We start from the raw sequence: 15,107 nt of genomic DNA, 5'->3' as shown, positions 1-15,107 counted from the left end.
TTTATTAGCACTTCAAATTGTAACAGAGAATTATTAGAATTAATATTTTTTTCACTGCCATGTCACTCTCATGTAAGGAGATAGTTAATATTCCAGGGTGGTTCTCCTGCAGTGCATGTGGCTGCTTTAGGACCTCAGTCCTTCCTGCTGCTATCCCTTGTGGCACTGCAGCTTCTGGTTTTATGACTCGTCATAGCAGAGAAATAAATACACTCTCCTCTGGGTGAACACAGGCTTATTTAGAGGTGTAGATTGTGGTCTACAGGATTTCCTAGTGTACCAACACCTTTAAAAAAGGATGCTGGGGAAGTAAAAGCAAATATGTCTGAGACTATAATAAGTTGGTGTATGAGTTTTAGTAGCCAGATCTATCATTGTATGGTTCCACCAGGTACTGTTCCTGCCATCCTTGTCCCTCTCCCATAGAGAACCAGGCCACTGCTGGTGGTTTGCTCCAAGGCCCTTCATACTTTCCACAGTCTTCCTATCACCTATCTCAGAGGGACAAGTCACTTCTTTGTTTCGATTGACCCCCTCCCTCCCATTTCTCCTCCTCTTACAAACAGAACTGCAAATCAAATTCCTCTGAGGTCAGAATAAAGCAGTACACAGCACTGCTGATAGGATGTACAGCTATAGTTCATATCATTAATCAGGTGAGCAAAACTTTCACAACTGAGAGGTTGTATTTTCATTTAATTTGATACTGTGAGATCCTTACATGAATTGCCAACTCCCCCCAGTATGATCATAATTTTGGATAGCTTCCTTTGCATTATAAAAGAAACCTCCAGCATGTCCCAGAAAAGTAGGACACACACAGACTCAGCCAAGTTTACTTGGAAAAGCTGTAGTAGGGGGACCCAGGCTGGAATTTCAGAATATTACACATCAGCAGAAACCCCCCTGCTTTCTTCCTTAGTCATGGCTGTCACTTTCTTGGTAGCACAATGGTTGTGCTTTCATCAAACTTTATGTCTCAGCACTGCTGTAACATTGTCTAGTATTAATCCAGGCAGTCATGTGCCATGTTTTATGTAATGATCCATACTTTCACACCACAAACACACAGCCAGAAAAGGAAACACATTGATTTAGCGCTCAGTAATCCTTGTTTAATCCCCAGTCCTTTGGTTTACATCACTAACATGGCTCCTGCAGTAGTCAGTGTTCTATCTTTGTTCTTGGCAGACTGAATTAAAGGAAAGATTTATTAATTTGTAAGTTGGCTTTGTAGATGCATCTTAAATATGCTAAAAACAAAAGCAGTCCAGAAGCCAGTATTGACTTAACTATAAAAATCTGCTCTTTTAAACTCAAACCTTTGCAACAGTCCAAGTCAAGCTGCAGAGTAATTTTTTGGCTTGCTGTAGCAATTGCATTCTAAAGGACTAAATTTAACAACTGTCTCATTGCATGCCCCTGGCCTACTTCCTTTTTCACTCATTACTACAAACAATCTCCTCTTTCCTTGCTCATCTACACTAAGGACTGCAATGCTTTATGGCTCATGTACTGGTAAGAGAAAGAAGTTGTAACTAATGGATTCACTTGTAAATAATGTTAGAGGGTCAGAGATCACCATTCATTCCAGTGGTGATAAATATTCCATGTAATTGCTGTACAAATGCTGGTGTTTGGGATTTATTTCTATTACTTTACGAATGGCAGTTGTTTTGTTCCTCTCGCGGTGCCAAAGATGGTGATTCTTGGGAGGAAGACTTTTGTAATAATTTAGCTGTCATCACCTTCACTTCTGAATCCTCTAGGCCAGGTACAGGCTAGCCCTGTTCCTTTCTGGCAGGTGAGATTTCAGAGCTCACTCCAGCACCTTAAGGTGGCTCTTCACTCACAACCTTCTGCTAGCAAGTCAGCAGAAATCTTGAGTGACAACCATGCTCATGGCACAATTGTAAAGAGCTTTAATTTTTAATTTTATTTAAAAAAATATGTATTTCTTAGTTGCAATCAGACATCTGTATTTTACAGTTATAACCAGACAACTGTGTTTTACAGTCTATACTAATAAAGACTGTCCTTCCTGTTGGACACCATTCCTCTTTGTGGAAGTCCAGGTTAGTTCCTTAAGCAAATAAACTGTTACAAGACTGTAATTCACAAACTATTGCATTTAGGCTCAACTCTAAGTCAAACTGGTGTAGCCTGGTTGCTCATTTCAAGGAAACTATAATGTGAAAGAAAAATCTGTTTACTGGGTGTTTAAATAAAATCAATAGTGATATAAAGTGTTAATGAATTAATTGTACTGGGGAAAAGTATGGCATGGATAGTGGTTTGGTAATGGGAAGTAAAGGATGGGTCTGTTCCTGCATGCAGCCCTGCCAGCTGTGTCCTTCCCCTTGAAGCTGATGAAACTCTCACCTGTGTGTCTGCCGAGATGCAGTTCATGTCCTCATTTTCAATTTGAAAGTTTGTTTTTAAATCTACCTAATCAGACAACCATAAATATTTAATTCCCAGCAAAAGGCAGTAAGTTAGATGTAAGCACCGGCAATCTTTAGAGTATCTTCCAAAAGACCCATTTGTGAATCTAAACATCCCTTATGAGTCTCCCTAATTACTTTAGACACATATGTTGATGGTAAATGGCAATTTTCAGAGAAAATATACTCAAGAATTCCTAACTTCCAGGCTCTAATCTAATAGTGCTCTTAATAAGGCACAGGGTATTAATCCTTTCTTTCCAGAGGGATGCCACTGTGCCAATGCCAGAGTATTTACATCAAAAATTGTTTCCTACACTAACCATTCACCCAAGATGGGTGAGCCCTGGATTTCCTTTCCTGCTGGATGAGCATTAAACCTACAGCTCAGTTCTGTGGAAATTGCCCAACAGTGCAGGCTGCTGTTTGCTGCCATGGAGAAGAGGAACGCTTGCACCCTTTGGGCCGCATGTGTGGCGTGGTACCAAACAGCACAGGCAAAAGGAAATCTCTGTGCAAACTCCCTAGGACAGGTGCCCAGACCACGCACAACAACACTTTCTCCATTTGTTTATTTCATTGTTTCTTTACATCAATTCTGACCTGCTTTAAGAAAGGGGAAAAAGAACAAAAGGAAAGGTTTCTTCCAGCAGCAGGTTTGTGGAGAATGACCCTATCTCATTCCACAAGGCTGTGGCTGGAGCTGCTTGTACAGTGGGGACAGCTCCTCTTCTGTGTGGGAGGTGGATGATGGGTGGAGATGTGCAACTCTGTCTGGCAGATGTAATGAACACCATCACCTCCCCTTGACTCGAGATCACTCAAAATTAGGCTTTAACTTTCAACTGCAATGTGATCCTCCATGCAGCTACTGAATAGTAAAGAAATCATCAAAGAAATGCATTTTTTGAAGTGTTATCACACTCTAAAAAGTGTAAAGCCACGTTTTATTTAGAAAAGCCTGGCAACAGTATCCTGATTCTGTTTTTTAATGTAAAGAACATCAGGCTGGGTGCTTAAGGCTTTCAGTCCAGCAGTATTCTCGGTCTGCAAGGCACAGCTGGATAACAGACACAGACCTTAATTTGCATGTGTGTTAAGGCATCATCCTTGAAATAATTCCTGAAGTCTTTGATGTTGCTGTTCACTTTTGGTCACTTTTTCTTTGATTTCCACCTTTCTACAGAGCAGAAACAATTATTTCCAATAAAGTATCAGCAGTGCACAGCCTGGACACAGTTGTCACTGCAGCTTTGTGACTGAATGCAGCAGTACCCTGGCTCTCAGCACACTGGTGTGTGTCTAATACACTTGAGAAGAAGGCAAATGCTGCTTTGTGAGTCAAACAAAAAAACTTTCATGAATGAATTTCAGCTTCCATGACTGTAGAGATGACAAGTTAATGGAGCCATTCGCACTGTGTGGGTAAGGATTTACCCATGCAATTCCCCTAAATGTTAATGGGAGTGTACAGCTGAATCCCAGACTTGCCACGCTGAATCTTACCCCTAATTCTCCAAGGAGAAGGGCGCTAATTGGATTGCCGAGTTTAAATCCTTCAGCTCATCAGTCTATGGAAAGGATTTAGCACTGGCTCTGTAAAAGGCTTTACATAGCTTTGCAGTGCAGTGTTGGGGGACATTTTTTCCCTTTCTTGTGATTAATTGTGAGGCTTGAGGTGACAGGAGACATAATGAAATTCATAAATGCCAAAGGCCGTCCCTAGTCACATTCCTGGCTGTTGGTTTAAGTTAGAAACTGACAGAAGTGTGAACAAATCAAGGGTGTTCTGATAGCCTTTCAGTTACAGGGAAGAAAAAGTAACTGACAATGAGAAACCACTGGAGGTAGTTTAATGGGTATAAATTTTCAAGAAAGAGTGATATTTTCACTGATTCAGATTCTTGGATCCAGAAATTAGTTACAAACAGACATATTCTGCCCCCACCTCAGTTGGAGGGATTCCAATCCTTTTTTACAAAAGATACTGGCACAAGTTATGTCAGCAACCTGCCAAAGGAAAGGTGTTGCAAAACCTGTAGCAGAACCCAAAGTGACTTATTCCAGGTCTTTGTTTGTGACTGGCCTCGTTCTGCTTGTTATGAATTTTAAAAATCTACTTTCCCCTCTGGAAGACAAAACTTACAACTTAAACAAGCAGCGTAAGAATTAACCTAGGACTCTTCACTTCAGCCTGGAGACAGATTCTACCACTTCCCCACATGCATGTCTGAATTCCAGAGTTAGGGATTGCTCCACCAGTCCTGTTTTCCTAGTCCATGGCAGTGCAGAATGTATCATGTCTGAGCATATATGGACCAGACACTGATGCGCTGATCTTTGGAGCCAGCTGCCAGCAGTCTCTCCTGGGGGTTGCTGTGATCTGAGAAGGACACACAGTGGACAGTTGCTGTGTGATAGTCCAGCACTGCTAAGGGCTTCAGCTTTTTCCAGCCAAAGATCCTGATGCGATGATCCCACCCTGCTGTTGCCAAAATCTTCTTGTCCGCACGGATGGTGATATCAGATATGCCAGCGTTGACAAGTTCGTGTGTTTTGTAAACCTTTGGGAAAAAGTTACAGATGAGCTCTAATTGTTCAAAACAGAAGAAAAAGGAATCTTTTGGGACTTCAGCAGGTGTAGTGCCCACCCCACACACCAGTGTGAGAGAGTGGAGAGTGGAGCTTTTCACCATGTGGTGGACAGTGCCTAGTGTGAACAACGATAGACAGAGACAAAACACCTTGAGCCTCCCATCTTCAGAGTAATTTTCACAAAATAAACCCATCCCTTGTATGCTTTTAGTTTATTTTGCATTTAAAGTTATATATATTCTGTCACAAGTGAAGCTCTGAGTCAAGGTTTTGAGTAGAGCTTTGTCCTTTTCTTCCAGCTCTTCTTGTATGAGCTGCAACGTTCAAAGCTAAGGCCATATATTTTCCCTGCTTCTCCAATATTCCCAAGCTGAGACCCTTCTGAGCTGATGTTTAAGTTACCTGCTACTCACTGTGGCTCCTCACAAAGCCCCCAATAAGCTGTTGTAGCATTTACCTCAGTCTTGAGAAAGGAATGCTTCCAGGAATTGGGTTACAGGGTCAGGAAATCTGTATTTCTAGTACTCCTTCCCAAGAGACTTCTATTTACACCAAATCCAAGGAAGGGATTATGGCCAAGTTACTGATTTCACTCTTGGAAGCCTTTTGTTACTGTTTGGAGACTACTGGGGCACAGGTTTCTGAGGGGCACAATTAAATTGGGAGGCATTTGGCTTCCTTCAGAAGGCACTGGGGCTGCACAGGACTTAGCCCCTGGAAAGAAACGTTTTCGCTTCACTGACACGAGCTTCTCTTGAAGCACAAAGCTCAGAGTAATACACCTTTGCTGTTCCCACCTCAGGTAACTTGTATGAGCAAGCAATCTGCCTCTGAAACACATGCAGAATACACACACGTGTGTGTGTGTGTGTGTGTGTGTATGTATTGGAACAGCTCAGCTTTTGTCACAGTGGTGAAAACACCTTTGGCTTATAAAGCTGGTCCTGAACTGCTATTAGTTTTAAGTACAATTGGAAATGACACGTTAATGCCACTGTCTCCTTAAGCCTGAGTCTGTAGCTATCCTGTACCAAAGCTTAGTATCATCCAGTGCCTGTTTTAATTCACTGTGTGGTGTTTACTGTTTGTCTGAGGCAGGAAGGGACTGGCAAGCACATTACACCTGAGCAGCTTTCCTCCTTGAAGGACATTCCATGGTGCATAGCTAGTTCAGGGTTACAAAAACATATTAATTGCACATAATTTTAACCTTTATTCTGGATGTAGAAAATTCCAGGAATGTTGGTCAAGGTTGGTTTCAGATGCAGCTGAACACATATTGGAATCTTGCAGGCACAAAGCCATAAGCAATTATTTTTCAACTATATAAGAACTGCCCAGCTACCTACTCAAACAGCAGGAGCTGTGCGGTTCGGTAAGACAAAAGGCTGAATGAAACTTCACATGCTTCTTACAGGCTCTATACATTTCTTTTTTAAAGAGGACCTGAAGGTTGTGTCTACAACAAATTCAGAACAGAGGACAGCAAGTTTTGCACAAGCCTAATGAGAAATAGGAGGCTGTATGGGGGCCTTTTTGTGGGGCTGCTGCTGTAAAACCTGTGCTTTTTGTTAGTACATATGTTCCAAACTCCCCAGTGTAGGTCTAATGCAGCATGGCCTCAGTGGAAGTTTTGTTGGTGTAAATATCCTGGCAAGGGAGGATTTATTCCTTATATCACCAGCCTGGCAAATGTAGGCTGGGCCTTACTCTGTAACTGAGATTATTAGCTAATGGCTATAACCAATCCTGGGCGTGGTGCTCCCATCATTACTGTCAATTATGTGGGCAAGATCCATACAGCAAAATCAGGGCGACTGGAGAAATGGCATGTCCTCAGCAAGCTACAACTTGAAAAGGAAGCCTGTAATGGTGATGCCTTTTGGCTATGGAACATGAGGGAACAGTGGGCATTTGTGCATGATCTGCAAATACAAGAGTGAGAGAGAAAAGCAACACAAAGGAGAAAACTTGCTCAAGGTATATGCAGCCAGGTGTAATCCTACTGCCAGGGTTTGTGCCATCCTGGGACTTACTACAGTCAATCACTAACTACAGCAGTCAAATAGCACCATAATTTCCTAACCAGAAAACCAGCTTGTAATTAAGAAAACAAGGAGGTAAAAACAGGTGAGCTGCTTTCAGCCAGTCATGACCAAGGACACTTGCATCTACACCCAAAGCATGTCTTTAAGCCCTCTGTTTATTAGGAAAATAGCCAAAATAGCAGCAGACTAAGCTTCAGCATTTGGGGGAAACATCTCAGCAACTGAACTAACAAAAATTACATTACAGCTTATAGGATTTTTTTTCTTGTCATATATAAAGAATCTTCTGTGGTTATGAGATTTCTTAGTTCTACTTTGTTTATTCACCTGCAGAAGCTGTTTACCTCCTACATTCTACCACAAACATCATCACATAATTACACTATCTCATCCAAATCAGAAGGCTCATAACCAATCCCGTCATTTGCTGACAGTGATGATTTCAGCAACTTTCCTGTAGAAGACAATACACCAAACTTTCCCCATAGCAATAAACTCTGCAGTTACCTTCATCATCTATTCATTGACACACTGGAACACTGCCACTTAAAACAGAGCTGCAGTACCATCATTGCGTCATTCCCTCTCCAACGGCAGATAGCTGCGCACCACGGTTACTTATTAAAACCTTTTAGAATAAAAATAATGTGCCACTGAGTGGCTTTCCAACGTCTACCATTACCTCAGGTACCTGGAATGTCAAGGGAAAAAAAAAATCCCCATCTGGTTTATATTATTAATGCAATAGTGGAAAAAAACTTAATCTATGTCCTTGACAATCTCTAGTGCTCATATGAAAGATGCATTTTTTTAGGGCATTCATGCTCCCATGAAGCACAGGAACATTGCTTGTAGCTTATAATATTTGGCATTTAAATTTCTTCTGAGGAAACTTTCTATCTCTCAGTGTGAGGTGCTGAAGGTGAGGTGCAAATCCTACATCCCCTGGAAATGGGAACACCTTGTGAAAAACAATACTTGGAATATTTCAGGTGAATGACTGTTTTTCCCACGAGTTGTGCCTGTAGCCCTGCATACGGTTAACTCCTAAGTAAAATGTGCTGTAAAGAACAATATTTTCTTTGAACTTAGGAAAAACCAGTTTTGCTTTAATTAATATGAAAGAACAGCTTTCTCTCCACCACCAGAGTATTTGAAAATTTAAGAAGCCTGTCATGATGTCAGATTTCTGTCACCTTGACCTTAGAGAACGAGTCTCAATACCAAGTTTCCTACTGGGATTGCTCACCTTCCTTCCAATTCCCTGAGTTAAGGACACCTGGTGCAGATGGGGGAGCAGGGGGAGGCTGGGCAGGGGGAGGGCAAACATGACCAAAAACCAACAAACCCAAACCATGACAACCGTGCATCAGACTTGTGGCTTAGAACACCTTCACTACTTGTTCAGAGTGTAGAGTGCCTCTTTCAGGTCATGTTGTATTGCTTATTACAGTTCAGACTCCTCCTCATTGAGTGCCATGTCCTCCAAGCTTCCCCTCCATTGGATGTGTTTACACCACACACACTTAGTGCCCTGCCACCCCAGAAGTGCAGGTGCTGTGGTGATGCCTCACAGATTCCACACCTTTACAGTGTCCCCCAGGTGATGAGTCACCACTGGATGTCCCAGCATGTGCTTTTCTTCCTCTAGCATCATTCAGAAAACAGCATTAACTTGCTCTACTACTTAAAAAAAAATCTCCATAAAAGCTGCAAGGTGGAACAGCAATTATTGTTCTCCCATGAACTGGTGTATCCAGAATCTCTCATGGGCACACAGGGGCTGGTTCAGGCCCTGTCCCTTGTTCATGGGGCAACCGACACTTTAAAAAGGTTAAAGCACTCAGCAGTGGAGATGCTATGCATGGGCCATTTTAATTTTCATGAGCCTTTTTGCACTTTATTTCCACACCTACGTTTCCAGATCGTACTTAACGCCTTGGCACTGTTGCTGAAGTGTTTATGGCCATTCCCTAGCACAGCCTGAGCCGGGGATTACACGACCTCCTTCTAACCCAGCCACTCATGGTACCACAGCTCAGACACAAACTGGGAGAGGCAGCTGCCTGATTTTGTGTCTCTGGCTGGGCTCTGTAGGTGCCAAAAGAAGCTGGGTGCCTAAACCTCATGTTCTCTTGGTGCTAGCTGGGCTACTCCTACTCTTTCTGTTTGTGAAGTATTTAATGGAATACTTCTGTCTTTCCCACAGTGGAAAGCTTGCTACAGCCATTCAAGCAGAACCTTTGGAAAAGCAATCCTTTGTTTCTCATTTTTATAACTCATTTATAATGTTTAGGACATTCCGAGAGCTGGATACTACTAATGTGATAAATGAAGATACAGAGGCAATGGCTTGAGTAATGCTAGGCCTGTGTGCCTGTTGCAACTTTGGTAAAACCAGAAACATGTGAGAGAGGGGTTTTTTCTTTTTTTTTTAAATACTCACCATCTTTTGCTAAGTCTAGTCACATAGCACAGACATTCTAACCAGTCTGTGATTAATTAGCTAGAGATCTGCAACAACTCCTCTTCATGACTAAATATTTTTTTAGTCTATCAAACTGTTAGTGCAAAGTGGGATAAATGACACTAGAGGGCCAGTGATCCTGACCTGGAGGTTCTGTTGCTCATTGAGGCTCCAGATGCTAAGCACCTTTTCAGATGAGCCTGAGATCCCCTTGGCCTTCTCCGCATCAAAGTCAAGGCTCATCACTGGCTCCTGGTGGCAAATCAGTTGGCTCAACACTTTTCCCATTGACACATTCCAGAGGACAACTGATCCATCTTCATAGCCAGCCAGAAGCACAGGTTGTGAATCACAGTTGAGCTGATTAAGGAAAAATAAAATTGTTTGAGAAGTAAATAGTCTGTTAGGAAAATTACTATCCCTGTGTAGGTTTTAGTCCAAGCACCAAGAGAATTAATTAAAATGCTGACTGGTGTAGAAGTGAAAAAAAATTTAGAAGTCTGGATGTCAAATTTTGGTATTCCATCCACTTACGAAAGCATTGCTAAATTACTAAACATTACTACAGCATTATATCTACATATCAAATTCTAAATTTTATGTATATTATACATATTTAACATACACACACATATATCTATACACACAGAGAGAGAAAATTTCTGTCCGAAAATCCAAACTACTGCCCTCTCTAACACCTGAAAAGAGCCTGCCTGAAATTTTCAGGAGCTTTACTTCATGGTCTGAACTTCGTTTGCACTTCTTAAAGAAAATTCCACAGAGCAGGTGAGTTACTCTCAAGCAATACAACCCTGTATGAGCATTGAGAAGTGCCATGCTTAGGGGTTCCAGTTCCACACTGCCATGTGCAGGGCTGCACAGAGGGACTGTGTGCCCAGGTGCTCCACAGTGCTCAAACACTGAACCTCCCAGCAGGAATCTCTGGGTCAGTCACCAAGGGGTTAACGGGTGCCCAAGTCCACTGTAACCAATTGAAAGCTATTTTGATTAATGATGTCACAGGCCAAAGGGCAGGGCACCCTGGGCAGACACCTAATTTATTTAAGCCTCTGAAATAACTCAAAGAAGGGAACATTACTGGATTACATGTCACACTTAAGGAAAATATTCATCATTGCTCCAGCCAAAAGACTAATGATTCTGTAAGCAGTAACTGGTTACGAGAGTGAAGATGCAAATCCCAAATGAAAAGCAACTAAAAAAGAGGCATCTGTTAATACCAGTTATTTCTTTAATAGGAGAAGAAATATCAAAATAGACATTGGGATTATTACCACCTCATGTAGGCACATCTAAGAAATGTATCCAACAGGGTATTCAGACCTTTCCAAACACTGCTGCTCCAGGATTTGTTTGGTCAGTATTCAATTAAAATAAAGGTAAAGGGCATAAAGAATTAATTTTTACCAGTATCACGTTATTGAATGAGGTCAAACTTGCTGGCTGTCAATGTCATGATACAAACCTGTAGTGGCCAAAGGCTCACTGCCTCTATTAATGGTCCAGACTGTTCTCCCACTGGTTATTCTATGTTCTGGGGGGAGTTAAACTAATAAGAGATGGGTGGTCTGAGTAAAACGACTGCTGAGTACCAGCCTCATGTGCTTCCTCAGCCTTACTGAGGGCCTAGAGAAGTGTTTGAATGAGGAATGGTGTTCCCTGGGCATGGAACAACATCTTTGCTTAAAAGAAGGAAACCAAGGGGAAATCCTTGTAAATGCAGGAAACCCCCTACATCATCCTTCTGAACGGGTCTGTCCACACCTGGGATCTTGGAGGAGCCTCCTTCCTTCCTTTAAGATCCTTTTTCCTTTGAAAAGGTGGGGGCATGCTCTGGCTAGAAAGGCCCACAAAGCAGGTCTCTCTTAGTGCCCAGAACTATGAACAATTTTTCTGTCAAATTCTTGATTTGCTGAAATAATATAACATCAGAGCAATGAATATATGTCAGATAAATGTGAATTAATGTTAACTCATCAGGTATTTTGGATGAAGAATATCTGGTTTTTGATACCAGATATCAAAAAAGTTTAAAAATATCTGAATAAAATGAACACTCCAGATTTTATTTGTATTTAATAAAGGGTAAAACCTTCAAAACAAAACGAAGTATTTCATAGCTACTTTTAAGTTTAAAAAAAAGCCCCCAGTCTGAGCATAAAAAACCTCCACAATTATTTGTGCTGCTCTTCTGTGAGCAGAAGACTCCCTCAGAGCCGGGGGTTTACAGAAGGTAGCTGTCATCAGGCAGTGAAACACGTCAGCTCCTCTCCCTACTCCAAGTGGGATGGTGGCTTCCAAAGGAGCTCCTCACCCTTATGCTGACGGCAGAGACAGGTGAGTGCTCGGCATTTCGGGAATGCCAAGCAAAACCTTTTCTTTTTATGTGCTGTGGGTATCACACTTTAGATTTGAAAACCAGTAATTTGCAAGTCAGATCTAAGACTGGTCTATTTTAAAATCCAAGTACTATTTCCTATGAAATGTAGGTCTTCCACACTACTTCTTCCTGACTTTCCTAACTATATGAAGTGTAATATTTCAAGGGGTACATGAACTAAAACAATAAAAGCTATTGAAAGATCAGTGGAGCTCTTGGTCTGAGCCTGGACTCACCAAGCAGTGCTTCACAACAGCCTATTTATTTCAATTCCCAGTAACAGACACTGCTGGAGAGAAGTCTCACCATGCATGTTCTGTTTCAGTAGAAAAATGAAATTATAAATCATTGCTCTTCCTAAGCAGAACATTTTGTTGTTGCATTTGGATAACTGTCAAGGAAGGAAGAAAAGGTGATCTCCTGTCAACTCAACAGGAATAATTGCAATAGTTTATATAAAGTAATAACTCGGCATTTCCAGTTTCGACATGTATTATTCTTGTTGAATTATTTTGTTTGCACCATTATGCAATATGATGCCTTCCCCAAGGAGTGCAAAAAATTTAAGGGAAGACTATCCTTACTCCTACAAATCCTACTCCACCCAATTAGTAATAGCAGGAAGGTGTGAAACTGAAGAGATAATGTATTTAAGAACATGAATCTTCAAAAGAAATTGAATGAACTAATATCTTTAAAGACAGACCTAGAAAAATAAGGGGGGAAAGTGCTCAAAAGAACAAAATAAATAGCTGCAAGCTTTTTGACTGCTTAGGAGAAGCCAGTGAGGCTTAATCTACAAGCCTAACCTCAGTTGCCTTCTGCTCTACAGTAAAGTTTCTCATTCACATTGCTGCTGGGGAGGTTTGTTGTTTCCTTGAATTGCAGAAAAATATGATGGTACCTGGCTGCAGCCCCCAAACTCTTGGACAACCACCCCGAGCACTCTTCCTTCAGACCTTTATAGGGCTCTCCCTGTCAGCTTGTTTCAACTTGTTAATTTACTGTGCCATAAGCAACATCAAATAGTCTCTTAGGCAACCCCTGAGAGCTGGGCTGGGAGTGTTCATCTCCTGGGTATGTCTGTATTGCCCAACACAGTGGTGTACAAAGAAATCCTGGATGGCCTCTGTTCAGGAAGGGCTGCAGCTGGGTGAGCTCGTGTTCTCCTGGTTTATGGTTACAGGGTTACTCAGCGAGCCACTTCCAGGGCAACCACAGAACAGAATGCAGAGCATCACTTTGGTACACCACATGCAATTATTTCCCTTAAGGGTATCTTCTTCCCCGTGCCTTTAAACCAAGTTGCACACATTTGTAAAAGAGCAAATACAGCTGTGAGACTCTAAGGGATTATCTATACTTGCCTGGTGCAGTCCAGGAAGTTATGGTGAGTTTTCAAAGTCAGAATTTGCACGGAATAATTTACCTCTCCCAGTTCCCAGTCCTCTGCTTTATCCCCACTGGCAACAAAATTAAAAACTATATAAAATTAAGACACTGCACCTGCTCTGCTTCCTAGAGGAATAGCAATATTAATCCATGTAGAAAATATGGCAAGACAGAGAACTTCTTATACAGGCAAGAAAAATTTTCAACACTGAACATTTCCAGTTATCTCCATCTATTAAAAAATGTCAAGGAGACAGAAAGACCCATTCATTTCATCAAGCACTGGACACTGATTGCATTTTTAGGAGAAACTTTGTTTAACAAAAGCCTAATCAGCCTATTTATTTTTTTTTTTCCCTAGTTTTTAATTACAGCGTGGAACTTGAACTATGGCCTCTCTTGCTTTTGTCTGAAGTCAGCAACTGAATTCCTCTAGACTTCAGTCGGTTCAGGATCTTGGGTGAAGACACTGAGGCCTCAAACTTCAATTGATAATGTTTTCAACCGAAACCAACACAAATGTTCCAATGAGCCTGCAGGAATTACACACCTGGCATCAGCTCAGACGGTCCTGTAGACCTGTAACAATGTATTGTCAGGGGATTACATGGGAATCAGCTTTGCCACCAATTCTCTGGAGATTTCAAGCCAATCACCTGAAATCCTTCCTCCCTCTACTGCCACCTTTTTGTATTACTTGTGTTCACTACTGGCAGCCCATAAACATTATCTGCTAAATATTTTGCAAATGTGGGTTTTTTTCACTAACTACTTTTATTTACCTTTTTGTCCAAAGTCAGTACCACCATAAATATTTTGTTCCTATTGTGTATCTGGAATACAAATATTCAGAGTGTTTCCTCATCCTGAGGGCACTGAAGTGAATGGAACCTGCCATTAAAACCACTGTTTTTAAGCAACCCAATTATTTCTCATCATTCTTAATGCAGTGAGAAACCGTATCAAACAACTGGCTTTGGTAAGTCACTCATTTTCCTCTTGATTGATGCAAAAACTGTATCTATCCTAAGGATACAAAGCTTTCCTTGAGCATTTGCAAATCTTCCATTAAAGCTTGGAAAGCTCTGAAAGTTACATTAAGGATGTTCACAAATCTTTCCCCCCTTTAATAGTATAATTACTTGATTGGTTTGATAATAAATCAAAATCCAAGTGAAGAAAGATTCATGTGCTTCATATAAAATGAATCACAGGGAAAACATTTCACAATTAGCAGGCACTCTTGCCTTACCTGCCATAACTTCAGACACATAGGCATGCCCAGCTTGGCACCCACCTCTGGCTTCAAGGTACAGACTGATGTCTTGGATGGCAGCTCCAAAATGTGAACCTGACATCAGGAAAACAACAGGAGTTGGTCAGGCTCCAGGTGAAAATTCTGCTCTTAAAAACACAAGTCTTTTAAGGTGATTAAGGTTAGTATAAGCTCTTCCAGTAAAAACTGTCTGGAGGAAAGCGAGGAACGCATGCTAAGTTGGAGCTTTAAGGGGAATCTACAGCTAGCTAAAGAAGTGCATTGTTTTAGGGAAGACCAGACACAACTGCTAGAGTGAACACATCCTCTTCTTCCACTCTTCTATTTAATTACAGCCTACTTTCCAAACAGTGGATGACACTGTGCACACAACAGATAATACTGCAGACTGCTTAATCTGAACACACACCCTGCTTTCTTTCCCTTTTTTCCATCTCTGTTGCTAATTTTTCAGCTGTATTCACCTGTGGATACTTGCATTCTC

At 41.4% G+C, this 15,107-nt stretch overlaps 1 protein-coding gene across 5 annotated transcripts in view; it reads right to left on the bottom strand.

Annotated features, from left to right (window-relative positions):
- Positions 1 to 4,280: 4,280 nt before the first annotated feature.
- The window catches only part of GNB1L (G protein subunit beta 1 like), a 42,406-nt gene continuing 31,579 nt past the window's right edge, over positions 4,281 to 15,107 (bottom strand). For all 5 annotated transcript variants that reach the window (XM_069030832.1, XM_069030830.1, XM_069030831.1 and 2 more), the window contains exons 5-7: positions 14,600 to 14,698; positions 9,699 to 9,914; positions 4,281 to 5,008 (exon numbers count right to left, since the gene is read on the bottom strand). In XM_069030832.1, coding sequence (XP_068886933.1) covers positions 4,742 to 5,008; positions 9,699 to 9,914; positions 14,600 to 14,698 — 582 coding nt within the window. In that variant the 3' untranslated portion in view covers positions 4,281 to 4,741. The remainder of the gene's footprint in view (positions 5,009 to 9,698; positions 9,915 to 14,599; positions 14,699 to 15,107) is intronic.

Source organism: Aphelocoma coerulescens, chromosome 15, assembly GCF_041296385.1.
Source record: "Aphelocoma coerulescens isolate FSJ_1873_10779 chromosome 15, UR_Acoe_1.0, whole genome shotgun sequence".
NCBI classification, from domain to species: Eukaryota; Metazoa; Chordata; class Aves; order Passeriformes; family Corvidae; genus Aphelocoma; species Aphelocoma coerulescens.
The sequence above is the reverse complement of the archived record's forward strand: the minus strand, read 5'-3'. Positions and strand labels throughout refer to the sequence as shown.